This window comes from Zonotrichia leucophrys, chromosome 1A, assembly GCF_028769735.1.
Source record: "Zonotrichia leucophrys gambelii isolate GWCS_2022_RI chromosome 1A, RI_Zleu_2.0, whole genome shotgun sequence".
In the NCBI taxonomy this organism is placed as follows: Eukaryota; Metazoa; Chordata; class Aves; order Passeriformes; family Passerellidae; genus Zonotrichia; species Zonotrichia leucophrys.
The window spans coordinates 33,817,297-33,832,592 of record NC_088170.1 but is presented as its reverse complement, the minus strand read 5'-3'; the positions used below and the strand labels follow the sequence as shown (position 1 = coordinate 33,832,592).

At 36.9% G+C, this 15,296-nt stretch overlaps 1 protein-coding gene across 2 annotated transcripts in view; it reads left to right on the top strand.

Moving 5' to 3' along the window:
• Positions 1-15,296, top strand: part of CDK17 (cyclin dependent kinase 17) — a 90,965-nt gene that overhangs the window by 26,192 nt on the left and 49,477 nt on the right. For both annotated transcript variants that reach the window (XM_064702105.1, XM_064702104.1), the window contains exon 2: positions 10,873-11,021. In XM_064702105.1, coding sequence (XP_064558175.1) covers positions 10,904-11,021 — 118 coding nt within the window. In that variant the 5' untranslated portion in view covers positions 10,873-10,903. The remainder of the gene's footprint in view (positions 1-10,872; positions 11,022-15,296) is intronic.

Sequence of the window (15,296 nt, the reverse complement as noted above, 5' to 3'; positions counted from 1 at the left end):
AGAATTGAGAGGGAGGAAGGAATTAGTTGTCTCTGTCATTGTAGATTGGTAGTGGTCCAAATTGTCCTTGTGCTTGTTGTGACAGGACAATGGATACTAGTTTTAAATTAAAAGAAAGTAGATTCAGAGTAGATAAAATGAAGATTTTTTTTTTTTTATGCTGAGAATGGTTAAACACTGGAGCAGTTTGCCCTGGAGATGGTAAATGCTCCGTGCCTGGAAATGCACCGTCAGGTTGGTCAGGGTTCTGAGCAGCTTGGTCCAGTTGAAAATGTCTCTGTTTGTTGCAGGGATGTTAGACTGGGTGACCTCTGAGTGTCTCTTCCAAGCCAAGCCATTCTGTGGTTCTCGCTCAACTGGACTAGTTTGAGAGTTATGTCATCTGCTGACATCATTATAGTAACAGGGTTCTTTTTTCTTGCCATGGAGTTTTACAGCTGTACTGGTTTAGGGCAAATTTGTTAAAGAATCTGCAAAGGAGGGCCCCTCCAGAAAGCGAAACCCACACGGCCCCTCCCCCCAACCGATTCGGGAAAAAATTCCTCGGAGAGAGGTGGAAAGAACCTGTTTATTTGACTGGCCCCGCACCCCCCAGCACACAAAATGAACAATACCCGATGACACCGCTCTGAGAAAGATGGCAAAATCAGAAAGTCTCTTTCGGGGGTGGTTGCTCTGTTCTCAGTCCCTCGGGCTTGGGCCAGCCGCTGCAGCCGAACCTTCGGTGTTCCCGGTCCCAGTCCGGAGCAGGTTCGAGATGGTCACAGGAACAGGAGAGGAGAAACAGTCCAGGAAGCAATGTGGACTGTTTAGCTAGAACTAGCTAATAAGCAGAGGCAGAAAGCAGAGCAGAAGCAAGAGCAGAAAAAGAGAGCAAGCAAAAGCAGCAAGCAAAAGCAGCAAGCCCCAAAGCTGGAAGTAAAAAAAAAAACAGCTCTGTCTACGGCTTGTCTCTGTGTCCTGATAAGAGAAACCCAAACAAAACTTCCACTCTTCAGTGCCGGTCTTAAAGGTACAGAACAGATGAATGGGGATATGCAAGCATCATAACGTCACCCCAGGACAACAGCAAAACTGCTCCAGTACTTCTCCAAGTGAAGAATTTATTTCCAGTACTGATCTTTATTAGAGTATAATACTATATGATGCTGAAGTAAGATTCTCTGGGGAATTTGAGTCTATGTAGAAGCAAAAATTTAAATTTACCTTTTTATAAAACATTTTCTGTTGGTGAGACAAATCTTAGAGTTTGGAAGCTTTATCCAGATCATTGACAGTAATAGTAGTATCAGCCTCTGCAACACAGTTAACACCCATAATGGAAAGTGGTTTGCTGTGCAGGGGTTTGGCTCATTGCTTGTCCTTGCCAGGATGAGACTGGGCTCTAACAGCAGAAGAATGATAATGTTTATAGTTTGGAAGAAATTATTTTGAAGATAAATATAAAATTTCACTTCTTTCTTCTGCCTGAGAAACAAAAGAGGGCAAATGTGTCTGCCCAGGAAAAATATATATTTGGAAACAGTATTCTGTGCATCCTGTTTGATTATTTGACTGTTTCTTAACATAAATTTTGTCGTAAAATATACATCTGTCCTTACTCTGCCTTTAAAACGTAGCTTGCAGGAGGATCCTAGAGAATTTCTGCTTTTGTTGATGGTATCAATGTTGCTTGCCTGGCACTAGGCACAGCTGTTTTACCTTTTAATAATTATATTAAAAATAAATTTGCAGACTACTTGTCCTTCAGATTGTGTTTCCTACTTATTCCTGTTGGGTTTAAGGTTATTGACTGACATTAATACTTGTTGCTTTCCAAGGTTTCCTATATACTAATGCTATCTTACTGGTCTGACATTTACTTGCAGATACACAATTTTCTATTTTAGTGGTTGCTGTTTGTCTCCTCTGCTGAGTCAAGATGGAAGTATTGTCACTGACTCAGTCCTGTATAACCTTTTGTTGTTGTTTCTTAATCTTCCTCTGGTCTCTGTTCAAGGTCCGCAAAACTTGTTTGGATCCCTTCAGGTAGAGAATTGTTTATACTAAAAGGAGGTGATGTGAAGTTTGAGCGAGCGTCCTTTGAAGTGCTAGACTGTTTGCTCAGTCTGGGAGGGGAGTGGCCTCTCAAACTGATTAACTGGACTCACCCAGATTACATAGTGGTGATTTCGTTGTTCTGCTTAGTTTCAGAATCTGGGAACCTTCTTCTGGACAGCCTCAGTTACTTGGAGGAAGAGTAATATGTAAGATTGTGTAGAATGATCTGCTCAGGCAAAGAAAAGGAATATCAAGTGATACCGAGAGATCTTGAATCTTAGTATCTGTTAGGCTGCATGTAGAGTTCTTGTTCTTGAGCCAACAGTGACAGTTCTGACAGCTTGATATATGGCAGTTGCCTTTTTTTGTATGTTTAAATAAATTCATACCTTTTTTTTTTCTTTTTCCTGGCTTCTTGAACCCTGAAAAATACCTGTTGTGAGGCTGTTATCTGTTGAGACTTAATTTGGGAGCAGGATGTTGGTGCAGGAGTAAGACAGAAGAAGAGTCTGCATGTAGTTATTGTGTGGGAATCAGAGTGGCCAGAACTTGTTGCAGTGGAAGAAGGCACTTCTGCTTTACTGTATTTTCTATCCGTTTGTTATTTTCCCCTGTCATCTTTCCTTAACAGCATTTGCTGCTGTCCTTTATTTTGTTCATAGATTGGTTTTATTTCAGATCCCAGGTTTTATTTAGCTAAGCTAAATAGGCTTTTGGCAAAACTGCAGTTTTTCAGGCTATTTTTCTGGTACACAACAGTTCTATCATAGTGCTCCCTGTAGGGACAGTCTTACCTTGGATTTGATGTGCACTAATGATCAGTACTCTCCTTCTGTGGAGGTACTAAATTGGCTTAAGCAGCATCATGCTTGCCTCTCTTGCTTTGTAGGGCATACTGCCACCACCTTGTTGCCAGCACAGCTATTTGCAAAGCTGCTTAGCAAAACATATGTTAAAACTCTTCTTTCTTTCCCAGGTTGTCAGCTAAATAATCAATTGCATTAGGAATAGTGTCTTAGATGTTTGGTATCCTTGGCAGTGAATACTGAAATGATCCATGTGTGCACATTCGGTTGACCATTAAATGGCAGCATGAACACTTCAGACAGGCATTTGTCTGAATGTTATAACAGAACAAATTGGTGCCATGCTGGGACAATCTTGACTGCTATGTAAAAATTAATAGAGCAGGGAAATGCTGTAATTGACTTACTGTTCAGAGATTTTCTGTTACTGAGCAATCTCTGGAGCTGTATCAATGACAGGATTGGAGAAAGGAAGAAAAGACAATTTGAAAGTTTTTTTTTAAATACTGAATCAGAGAAGTTTATAGCTTTGGGTAAAAGATGTTCATGTATTCAAACAATTTTTGAACCATAGTTCAAAGATTATTTATTGCCAGAATGAGTTTATTTACTGCTCCTTTGAAATTACCTCTGAAATATCTCAGTGCAGCTGTTAGACTTAGTCAGCCGACTATAAGAAACTGTTTAGGCTGTTGTTTCTGTCAGTACTTGCTTTCTTAGTTGTGGTGAAGTTATTCTGTCTCTTTGTTATTTCAGGACTAGGAGTTATACCATTTACAGTATTATTTTCATCAGAAATCTCTAGAAGAACACAGAGTACAGAAGAGACTGAAAAATCTTAGGCATTAAATGTCTCAGAATTGTCTATTTTATCATACTGTTTTTTTTCTTAAGGTCTTGTTTTGTGTCTCTGTGTAATGCCTTCAGTGTATCAGATCTTCTATGTGTCCTGTTACCCATTAGAAAAATATGCATATATGTCATCAGTACTATAGAATGTGTTCTGTACCATTATGCTTATTGGTCTCTTAATTCACTAAGTGAAAACTCTTCCTCTGTTGCTATATCATTCTTCCTTATTTTTAAGAAAAAATAATTCAAAACCAAGCAGTGTATTACTGTGAAAGAGTTTGTTTTTCCTAGCTTGTTTTCTTTTTTTTGTCTTCTGCATGTACATAGAAGTGTAAGAGAAATGCACCCAAAGTTGTATGATTTTAAACCATTCATGGCTCTTTGATATTCTTAGGCACAGAGCAGTAAATGGAACAGTTTGATTTTACATTTGCCTGATTGGCTTTACTGTCAGGACTTTCTGGGTGGCTTGATGAGGCTTTTTTTGTGTTCACGCCATACAGAACCTGTATAGAAGTTCAGGATGTAATAAACCAAAAATTTTGCATTTGGAAGAAAAATTGTGAGCTAGAAAGCTAGGGTTTTTTTTATATCAGTCTTCATTTTGTGTGCAGTCTTAACAATTACAAATGTTTTTTCTTACTTGGTGGGTAATTTCTCCTCAGTGCAGTTTCTGTTCTAAGAGTAAAAGGCCAAACTTTTTTTGTCTTGCTTAGAAACTTGTAGCCTTGTCTTTGTTCATCCAAACAGGTGTGTCTTTAGTTTTTATCTCAATTTATATTACTCTGATGTCTTTGTCTCTTAGTGCTTGATTCAAGAACCTCAAAATAAGTTGAGAGCTTTTCATTGCCTTAGGTCTTGGGCTGTTAGTAAAACTTTTTTGTTAGCACAATAAGAAGCAAAGATTGAAGGCTCTGGTGTGGGGGTTCGGATGCTTAGAGGACTGGGGGTTCTGGGCTGAGAGCAACGGGAGTTCGGGAGAAGGTTCTTTGGTGTGAGATTGTTTGATTTTGTGCCTGAACTGTGATGGAAAAAAAAACAAAGCCGCCTTGAAAACTGTGCTTTTTACTGACACAATTGCTCAGGCTCACAAAAGATTGCTGATGCTTTTCAGTCTTAGAACCAACATTGTCTTCTTGAACCTAGAAAGAATTTTCTGTGCAATGTTCTTCCAAAGACTTGCTTGTTTGCAAGACTGAGGAGGATTGTCTCAGAAGTGATAGTGCAACGTTGTCAATCTATTGCTAAAATAATCTGAGTATTAGAGAGCAGCAAGCATTGTGTGCACAACTCTTTTTTCCTATGCTCTATTAAGGCTTTATGATTATTAATCAAAGCTTAAAAAATTACAGACATTGCTTTTGGTTTCCAGTGCTCATTACATCTTTTGAGATCTGAAGTTCTGTGACTGTCTGGTAGTATTTATGTTACATCCATGTAACCTTTTAGTTTTTACCTTCCCCTTCAATAGAAAAGAGCCTTTCAGTTTATGGGTCTGACAGCAAGTGTGGAAGCTTTGCCAGTCAGCTCATTTGTTTTCTTGGCTTAAATGTCAGCCAATTTAACCAGACTCATACTGTGTTTTTTCACTTGGCAGTTGGGAGAACAGAGCCTTTGATAATTAACAAGGAGTTATTAATCAGTACGACATATCTAATCCAGGGAGATCTATCAATTGGTACATCTCTGTAGATTTTGCTGTTTGATACTGCTTGAATCTAGGTGGGAGTGAATATATCTCTACATTTTAAAGAATGTAAACTTGCTGTGGTTACCTAAGTAAAGCTTTTTGAGTCCAGAGAAAGAAGATAAGCATAGGACTGCAAAATTTGATCTTTTGGGCAAATTTGGTGGTTTTCAGTGTTTTAAATTCAGTACCAGTAGCACAGTTAAATATGTCTGTAGTAACGTTCAATATATATTTTTTACTTAAAAGATTAATTTTCAAAAAACTACAAACCCCTTGTACTAATTTTTGTCCTTCATTATTCTTTAAAGGCAAAGGGATTGGGGGGGAGGGGCGTGAAGATAAGGAAAAGTATTCATATTCAAAATAAAATTAGGACAGGGTAATTTCCCTATATTTCCTCTCTTTGGAGTGGTTCTTCCAGTTGATGATCTAGATCAGGAGCTGAATATAGATGCTCTCATTCACTTAAGGAGGAGCCTGTTTGCCTGTATTAACTAGTAAGACTATCCTCAGATAAGAAGTTAACCTTTGTAAATACCTTTGTACCTTCAATTTTGAGTATTTGTTTGGCTGTGATTCTGTAAGTACATAAAAAAGGGCTTCACTGGGAAAGTTCAGTTCCATATTGAGTATTGCTCATAAAGGAAAAAAGCTGTGAAGGTCCTTTTGCCCTTTTTGCACTGGGGAGGTCAGACTAAGCTGAGGTATTTGACTTCACAGTTTTCTTTCATCAGTAATAAAGGCCTTGTTTGTCAGGTGTGACTTATATCTGTACAATGTCAGTTCTTTGACCCAATGCAGCATAAAGCTAGTAATTTTTTTAGTAGCTATGCTCCTGACAAGAGAGTCTAGTTGACCATTCTTGTGTTTTTTCAAAGGCCAACTGTGGAAAAATGCAGTAGAAAATATTTTTCACTGATGTGAACAAATGCCAGTTGAGACAAATACAAAAAATAGATGCAATGACTAAAATTCCATGTTTGTAATCCATTCTTATAGAGCAGAATTGCGATTGTAAGGAGGTACATCTGTACTATATGTGAATTTTATGAGTGTTCAAACTGGTTTTTCATTATGTTGGATAAATTATCCATATATTTCTCATTAGTGTAACTAATAGTTTTCTCTGTGTTTGATATGCACCATACTGATATCAGTGGTTGTGTTTATTTTTTAAATTCGGGGAGACTGAGAACAGTTTAATATAGTGGAAAGCTGGTTTTCTTTTTAGAATAAGGGGACAATATCTTTGACAGATGTTTCCTATATTTGTTTGTAATTAATACTGTTTGTAGCACTCTTGAGTTTTTCAGGCCTCTCTTTCTGACACGAGGAGTTCATATATAGTGCTGTTACCTGTTTTCTTTGATGTCTTGTGCCTGGGCTATAGTTTGCTAACCCGTCTTTAAGAGCCATGCTGCATCCATGCTGTTGCTCATGCTGGTAGGTTTTCTGATTTCCTCCCCCTTCTTACAGGTGAGTTTTCCAGAACAAGAGCTGCCTTTAGATGTTTTGAAAATACCGTCTGCCTTGTAAAACAGCCTGTAAAAAGAGTCTGGCTGCAACTTCAGTGTTTATCTAAGTGGGAAAGTAATTTTAAAATGCTTAATCTCTATGTAGATGGAACTCGATGCAATATAACTTAGGGAAATAGAGGAGTCAGCACTTAGACTGATCCTAAGCTAATTGAAGTTGAAGGACAGGTTCCCTTTGACTTCAAAGGACTTTGAATCCAGCAAAATCATAGTGAGCTTTTGTTATTTGTGACCCTTGTGAAATAAACTGACTAAAATTTAAGGTGTTAAATAGCTTTATCAGTTTTGAAAATTTTTACTGAATTTGTTTAAATTTACAAGGATTGAGGACACATAGTAATTGTGTATGAATATCTTAATGCCTTACTTTTTTAACTTCCACGAAACTAAGAGTCTGGGAAATTGAAGGAAGTGGAAGGGCTTTTGAGAATGTTAGCCATTGGCTGTTGTAAGACCTCTGAATTTTGGTGACTGTGAGCGCAGTCTAGCTGAGTTACTGTTTTGGAATCAAAGTGCTTTCATGTCTGTCTGCAGTACAGCCTGGGTGTTGTGAACATACGTATGTGCTAAATGAGAAGTGCTGTCCTTCAGGCATCGTGGGAGGGATTGGTGTGAATCAGAGAAAGAGAACCAAAACACACACATTTAAATTTAGTCTTACCTGGATCAGTTTAAAAAATTGATTTTGTTTTCAGAACTGTATTATAAAGATCACTTTTAAAAGATGTTGCATTCAAGACAGGGGTTTAATACTAGTGAAGTGAACTGAGTTAATGACAGTGAATGTTGGAAAGTAGAAAAGGTAGATTTTAGCATTGTTTTCAAGGATTAACTTATATTACTTTGAAAGACAAAAAGAACGGTTTTTCAGGGTTAGACTGCAGATTGTTTGTAAGAAGCAGCAGTTCCTTTAATGCAGTTTTGCTTCTTTTATTTCATATCAGTATAAGGATTGAACAAATATGTCTCTGCCAGCTTTTGTAGGTTGTATCAGATAGTGTCATATCAGATTGCTTGTCCTCATTCTGTCTGCAGGAGACTAGAATTTGCATTAGTTGCATTCAAGTGTATGCCTCTATCTACTGTGACATCTGAAATACTTGATTTGGGTATGACTTACTCAGAGTAGAGAAATTTGCAGAATAGAATAGTCAAGCCTGTGGGCTCTGTTCTAAAGCTAAATGTAGAAATAACTGTATTCTTTTCACAGTCATTAAGAATTTGAGAAAACATTGCTTCTACATGTATATTACTAATCAAGTAACTCCATTTTGGATTTAAACTAGATTTACTGTTAAAGGGAGATAAGAAGTATGCATCTGCTATTAAGTGCTGAAAATGAGTATCAGACAATTTGGACTTTTCTGTGAAAGCACTGTCATTTTAGAGAACCAGTGTTAGTTTTGGATTGTACGGATGATATTTTCAAAGCTTTGTTCACCGATGTCTTGTCTTAAACTTCCAAGAATGAGCAGCTTCTGCAGCTGGCCATGAGAATAAAGAAGTTGAAAAGAGGACATTCTAAGTGCTAGATACTAGTCAATACTTCCTTTTTTTTTTCTTTTCTTCTTTACAATTCTGAACTAGCAAGAATACTGGTGCCTTAAGGGAGAAAAATTTGTTTTCATATCAGTGAGCATCTTTTCCTTTAAAATGCTGACATACATTTCAATAGAAGAGAACATTCTGTCACATGTGGATTCCCACTCCTCATTCCGTTTCACTGTTAAATTATTTGAAAATCAAGCCATGAATTAATTCCAAATGTTAGCAAAAATGGTACTTCATTACTCCATGAAACCCTGCCATAACAGGAGAAATATTGTAATTATAGTAAACAAAATACTTCGGGATTTTTTAATTAGCTTGAGATTTAAAATGTTTCCTGGATTTTCTAATCCATCTATCTGTTAATTTATATGTAATATTCTTCAGCAGTAGACCTTTTTGATTAAAAAATTGTGTAGGTTTAAGTACTTGCAGGATCAAAAGCCAGGAATGGTGTGTTTCCCTTTAAAGGCACCTGTTTTTTCAGTTGCTGCCCAAGTGGAAAATTGGAAAGAAATTGTTGTGCTGTCAAATAGCTTTAGGGCATTACATAGCTAAAAATCGCATGTATCCTTTTTTGAGAATAATACAGGTAGGAAGATGCAAGTTTCAAAAAACATCATGGGACAATTGAGTAAAACTACACATAAATGATGTGTCCTTCCAATTTTTTTTTTAAAAAATTGGCCTTATTAGAGAAACATGGGCATTTATTTTGAAAAAGTTTGAATGCAGAAATAAAACACTTTCAAGTAAGATCTTTGTAGCCTGGTGCTAAACAGGAAAAATAAATGTTCCCTCTGGATTGCTATCTGAATGCAGTTTCTTAACAATAAGAATATCCTGCTTTTGACGTGAGAGAGTAAAATTATTCGTACTTAGGTGTGGCTTTATTGCACATACAGCAGTGCATTAAAGGGGCAGTTAAGAAACTGCTGGCTTAACTGTATCTACAGCAGTATATTTTATTTCCTATGTATCTCTACCTAGTGCCTGAATGATTCTGCTTTATAGTAGCTGTGATTGTCTGAGATGTTAGTTACTCTGTTTTGTAATCCACCTCTTTCCCCTTGGATGCAGCTGTTGCTTTGCCAGTGATTTTACTGTTTGTCTCAGACTTTGGAGCTCATATCCCAGTGGTCTTTTATCCACCCCTACTGTGTTCCTTGTTGTGCTAAACAATCTAATCTTGTGAAATTCTGCTACCACCAGCAGCCACTTTCAGATTTGTTGTACCAATTTGTTCTTCTTTTTATTATGAAGCAGCTTAAAAAAGAGTAAGTTCGTTGAAATGTGTATGCTTAACGGGACGTTGTCAATATAAAATTGTATTCACTCTTTGTTATTAAATGTGGATCTTTGGCATACTACTTGTTGCATTTCTCTGTTTAAATGAGAACATTGAGCAAAATTTGATTTTATATGTGAATTATGAATTTTTGGAAGGCAAAGAACCTCATGGGAGGGGGGAAAAATACATGAGCATTTCAGGCTTCAGTATGCTGTGCTTGTGTTGAACACTGCATATGTGATTCTTGGAGTCTATGAGCAGATGAACAAGTTAGAGAGAAATAACATCAAGGGTGAACTGTCCATATGGAGTAAGCAGAGACAGAACTGTGCCTCTTGTTATGCAAGGGCACACGTATGGCGCACCACAAAGTTCACTTGCCAGCTCAGACTTGTGGCAGCATGTTTATTGACCTGGACCTTTGTTATTATGGTTTGTTTGCCCACAGCTTCCTAGGGACAAAGTGCCTTCTGCTTTGTTCCTAGCTCCATCCTACTGCTTGACTCTTAAGGGAAACATCCATCCTAGCCAGAGTTTTGTTACCAGACCCTGGTCATCCTATTTCTCTAGGTGGGATGGTGTTTGAGAACTGCTTTTGTGTTTAAGACTTTCAGCATTGTCCCCTTCTTCTGTTTGGAAAAAGGGTAGAATAGAGAGGAGTTTGGTAAGTTTTCATCATAAAAAATTGGGCTGAAAAAGAGAAAGGGTTACAGTCTCCTTCTCATTAGTGGGATTAGTGAAAGACGCTGTGGAGGAGGCCACAGAGCACACACTGATCTAGTTCTCAGATGACTGTTTCCTTTATTATTGGACTGTAAAATTGGTTATGATGTTAGCTGTTTTTCTAAAACAAAAATCCAAACAAGTCCAAAGGTTCTTTTTTTTTTCCAAATAGAAGTAAAAATTGCAAAAATGTATGGGCATCAACCTCTCAACACATTCATCTTCAGTCCAGTAGAGTAATCTTGCTTAGGGGTATTATTTTAAGTATAACTTGCATATTGCCCAAGTTTTCTGTAAGCCTTCCTGCATTTTTATGTCAGTCAATTAAACTTCATTTTCTGATTACCTAATTATTTCTCACTTTTTGTTATTTATTTTTGTTTTCAGGCTTCCTTAAGCCAGACTCAATATCGATAGAATGAAAAAATTTAAGAGAAGACTTTCCTTAACCTTGCGAGGAAGCCAGACCATCGATGAATCGCTGTCTGAGCTAGCAGAACAAATGACAATTGAAGAAAACAGCAGCAAAGATAACGGTAAGCATGTCTTTTACTTTGTAGAAAATGTAAGAATTTTGTCAGGCCCTATTCAAGTGAGCATTGCTGGGGTTTATTTAAATTTTCACAGTTGCAGGGATTTTCTCTCTAACCTTTTTTTTTTTCTTATATTCCACTACCCTAGTTCTTTGAACAGGTTGATATGGTATTACATACTGGTTTGGTTTGCTTTGGTTTTGAACTGTCATACAGCTATTTATCAAAAGCTACTTAAATTTATCTTTTTATGTCGTGTGCACCAAGGCTTATAGATGCTCTTGCAGTTTATTGAAATCCATTGTATGGGTTTAGTGAGTCTCACATCAGCTTCATATGGCTTCAAATTCAGTCTGTTCTCAAAATCATTATTTAGTAATATGATTGACTAATTGCTTAAGCATTCCGTATAAAACTGTTTACCTTACATTGATGATGCAGTGCAGTAGTCTAAATTCTGTCATCTCTTCATGTCTCTCAGAAGTACTTCTCTTCACCACTATGAAGGTGACTAGAAACATTCAGGATAACCAGCTTGTCTCTGTATTCTTACATAAGTCTTTGGCTGATCCCATAGATGTGTTGGCTGCTGTGAAGTCCCCATTAGTTATGATGCCGCTTTTGGATGCAATCTGCAGTAATAATGACTGGAAGAGGTTTTGTTGCTTGTTCTGCTTCCCGGGCTGCAGCATTTAAGTCATATTTCATCTTCAGTGCTGATTAGTGTTATTTTTTGCTTTGCTGATATCTAAGATTTTTTTGTTTATCAAGATATCTGAATTTTATTTTTGCCCCACTTCACAACAATAAAGGATTTTGAGTTTTCCCATTGAAAACTGACAGGGCCAGGAAATTTGAGTAGAGGTAGAGACGATGAAATTTGCCCCGCAGATTTTTAAAGCTCTGTGCAAGATACATTGCATAACAAGATTTTGAGAGCAGAATTTACCTTTGTCTAAACAAAGCTAATAACGTTTTTCATTTTTACCTTCAATCCCTGGTATATTCATTGCTGTTGTCCTGTTTTTAATATGGGCCATGCCCAGTATTTTGGGAGACAAGGTTTATTACAACTTCTTATATGTTGATATAGCAGGTCTACTCTGCAGCAACAATTGCAGTACTTTTGCACTATCTGTTAAGTCGGTTTTGAGACACTGAGTTTGTCCCACGTGATTTTACTTGTATTCGCCTTTGTTACTGATGCATATTTTTTCAGACCTGTATATACTTCTGCAAGATTGATTTCGTTATGTAAATAAATGCAAAGAATGTTACTTTCATGCTCAGAAATGAACATTAAAAAATTGTTACCAGCATCATTGAGTGTACTGAACTGGGCTGCTGAATTGATTCATTGAAACTGAATCCAGGAAGAATAAAAAGATTTTACCTTAAACTGGACCATGTGCTGGGTATCAGCTCGAGGGACAGAGAACACAATTACCTGTTTACAGAAGCATGAGCTTATGCCATCTTAAGCCATCTATAAAACCATTTGCAGCTTGTAATATTTACCTGAGAATAATCCCAAACAGTAAAACTTGGATGTCTGCATGCTTGTCACCAAACTGTGACAAGCTTGTCTTGTCAGTAGATATTTAAAGGGTTAAGTAGAAAATAAGTAAAAAATACAATTCAAGAAAATTGTCCTAATTGCAAATTACTTATCTAGCTTTTAGTTCTCTTTTTATTTTTCTTTCCATGGTAATTCATTGGCCAAAGGGAATCTTGCGTATTAAAATTGTAATAATGATATATGCAATGTTTATACCTGCAGAACATTGTTGGTGCCTTAGTACAGTCTTCTTGGATACACTCAAGGTGTTGTAGAACCTCTTGAAAGAAGACAAAGAGTATAAACTGTACTTTGCTGGGCCTAATCTTTAACTCATCCCTTCATGTCATTAAAAAAAGTTTTACTGACACTTGCTACCTTTTTTCAGATTCTTCCAGAAAGCAATTATTAGTACTTGTGCTATCTTTCATCTTGCAGATGTGAACAGGATACTACATTGTGGATTTTTGTTTTCCTTTGTTTTTCCTTTCTGACCCTACTTTTCTTAGAAAGTAGGGTTGGAAAATGCTTGCTGCTCTAGCTAGTCTTGCTTTTCTAAAGGATGCTATAACTTTCTCACAGATGAAGATATTTTGGAAAGAGTATTTTTCAGACAGACCACAGGGATTGGGCTTTGGGTAATGATTGTTGAAAAAACAGCCAAGAAATTAATTTTTTCTTTTGGTGAAAGACTAGTTTAGTAAAGAACTTTGCCTGGAAAAAATCCTTCAGTGGGCATTTAAAAAAATTTGCTGACAACGGAGTGCTTCAATGAGAAAGGTTTTCCTTGGCGTCTTACAAAATCACAGTGCTAAAAAGCCTGCACTAATTGTAAATATCCAACTGAGACGCATGAGAGGATGTAGTCTCTTGAAGAATATTTTAAAGTGATAGCTGCACTATGATCTTGAAAGTACATCCTTTACTGCGGTGGTGCTGATCTCAGGAGGCAGGAGTAACCATCTCCTTAGTTCTGCATTTAAGAACAGACAGCTCCTTTACCCTGTGGAACAGAGAAACAAATGTGCCCAGTTAAAAGGCTTTGAATCTGTTCCTGAGGAAACTTAATGTCTAGTAAATCAAAGGCATGCCAGTATATTAGTCTACAGAGATTTAGAGTCAGGGGTACAAATAATCTTCAGAAAGTGATTCTTCATATGTGCTTTATTTTCAAGCATTACATCATGAACTTGGGAAATAAGAGTTGAAGGGGATTGAAACTGTACATTTCAGGTCAGAAGGCAAGACTAGATCCTGAATGCTGAAGGCCTTTACAGCAAAATTTAATTCCATTGTTATTGTCCAATTCTTTTAAGTTTTTCTTTCTAGTAAATCGCTCATCTTGTCTCCTGTCATTCCATGCTGATGGCTGTGTTCACTGAGGGTTATAATTTTATACATGCTATTTTTTTTCCTTCCTGGGAAACAGCTGTGTTACTGGGTTATGGAGATTGTAGAGACTGTGTCCATAGAAAACCACATATGTGCTGACCTAGAATCCAGACTTATCTCCATCTGATTTATATCCTGCAAAATACTTATATATATAATTTTTTATACAAATATGTATATAGACATATAGAGATATATTCTGTAAAAATCTTTGTTATAAGTTGCAGTTCAGCACTGCCATTCCATTGTACATAGTATTAGGGACCTTTTCTTATGGTCACCTGTTTGCAATAACCTGCGTTATTGCCCCCCTGCCAAATGTTTTTTTCTCCCAAAACAATTGCCTGTGATTTCAAGTTAACTGCAGCTCCCATCCAGAGGCCCACCTTGTCATTTGCTGCAGCTTTGAGTGGGTTGTTTCAAGATTCAAACAGTACTCCTAATGTAGAACAAATTGTCCCATTTGTAGTTCGCAGCCACAAAAATAGATCCATAACTTTTGATTTCTTTGCAGTGCATTGGTACCACTGAATCAGCTCCCCTTTTGTATGCAGTCTCATCTAATACACAGCCTCCTTCATCGTGTGATGTCAGTACAATCTCAGTATGCATCACTCATCCATGAGCAGCAAAATGGGATTAGCAGGGATCAACCCATATTGTTCAATGCAGTAACGCAGAGCTGTTGCACTGAATATAGAACAACCATTGGGCTTGGGTTTTTTGGAACACCATCAAATTATTTAGTGACCAGAAACCTATATATAATTTAATCTTTCATACAAATTATGTTCATCATAATTGGCTTCTGGGTGAGGAAGCACTGCCAAATCAGGTCATAAACCATAAAAATAGAGGGACCAGTGAAATACCTAATAATATATCTGAAGCCTTATGAACTGTGGACTGTATGAAGTATACTTCGGGCTAGTCTTTCATCTGAGGACAAAAGCTTTTCTTGGTCTCTGGTGTTTCAACATATAAAACCAATTAGGTGGATTTGTTGTTTATTTTTAATTTTTCATACTAACAATGCTTGCTTTTTTAGTTCTAGATTTTACCTTAATATATGTATTTTGATTAATATTGACAATATAAAATGATAATTTGTAGGAGTTGATAACTAAATTTACCCATTAAATTTTTCTTTGGCAATGACACACTAATGAAATCTGGCTAGAAGTGACATCCAAATCATGCATATTTAATGCCTAATTAAGTGTAAAATTTATGCAAATACTTCAAACACATATGATCTCTAGTGAAAGCAAAAAATGTGGCTGTATTGTCTAACATTATGAAATGCACTATCACAAACTCCAAGCATG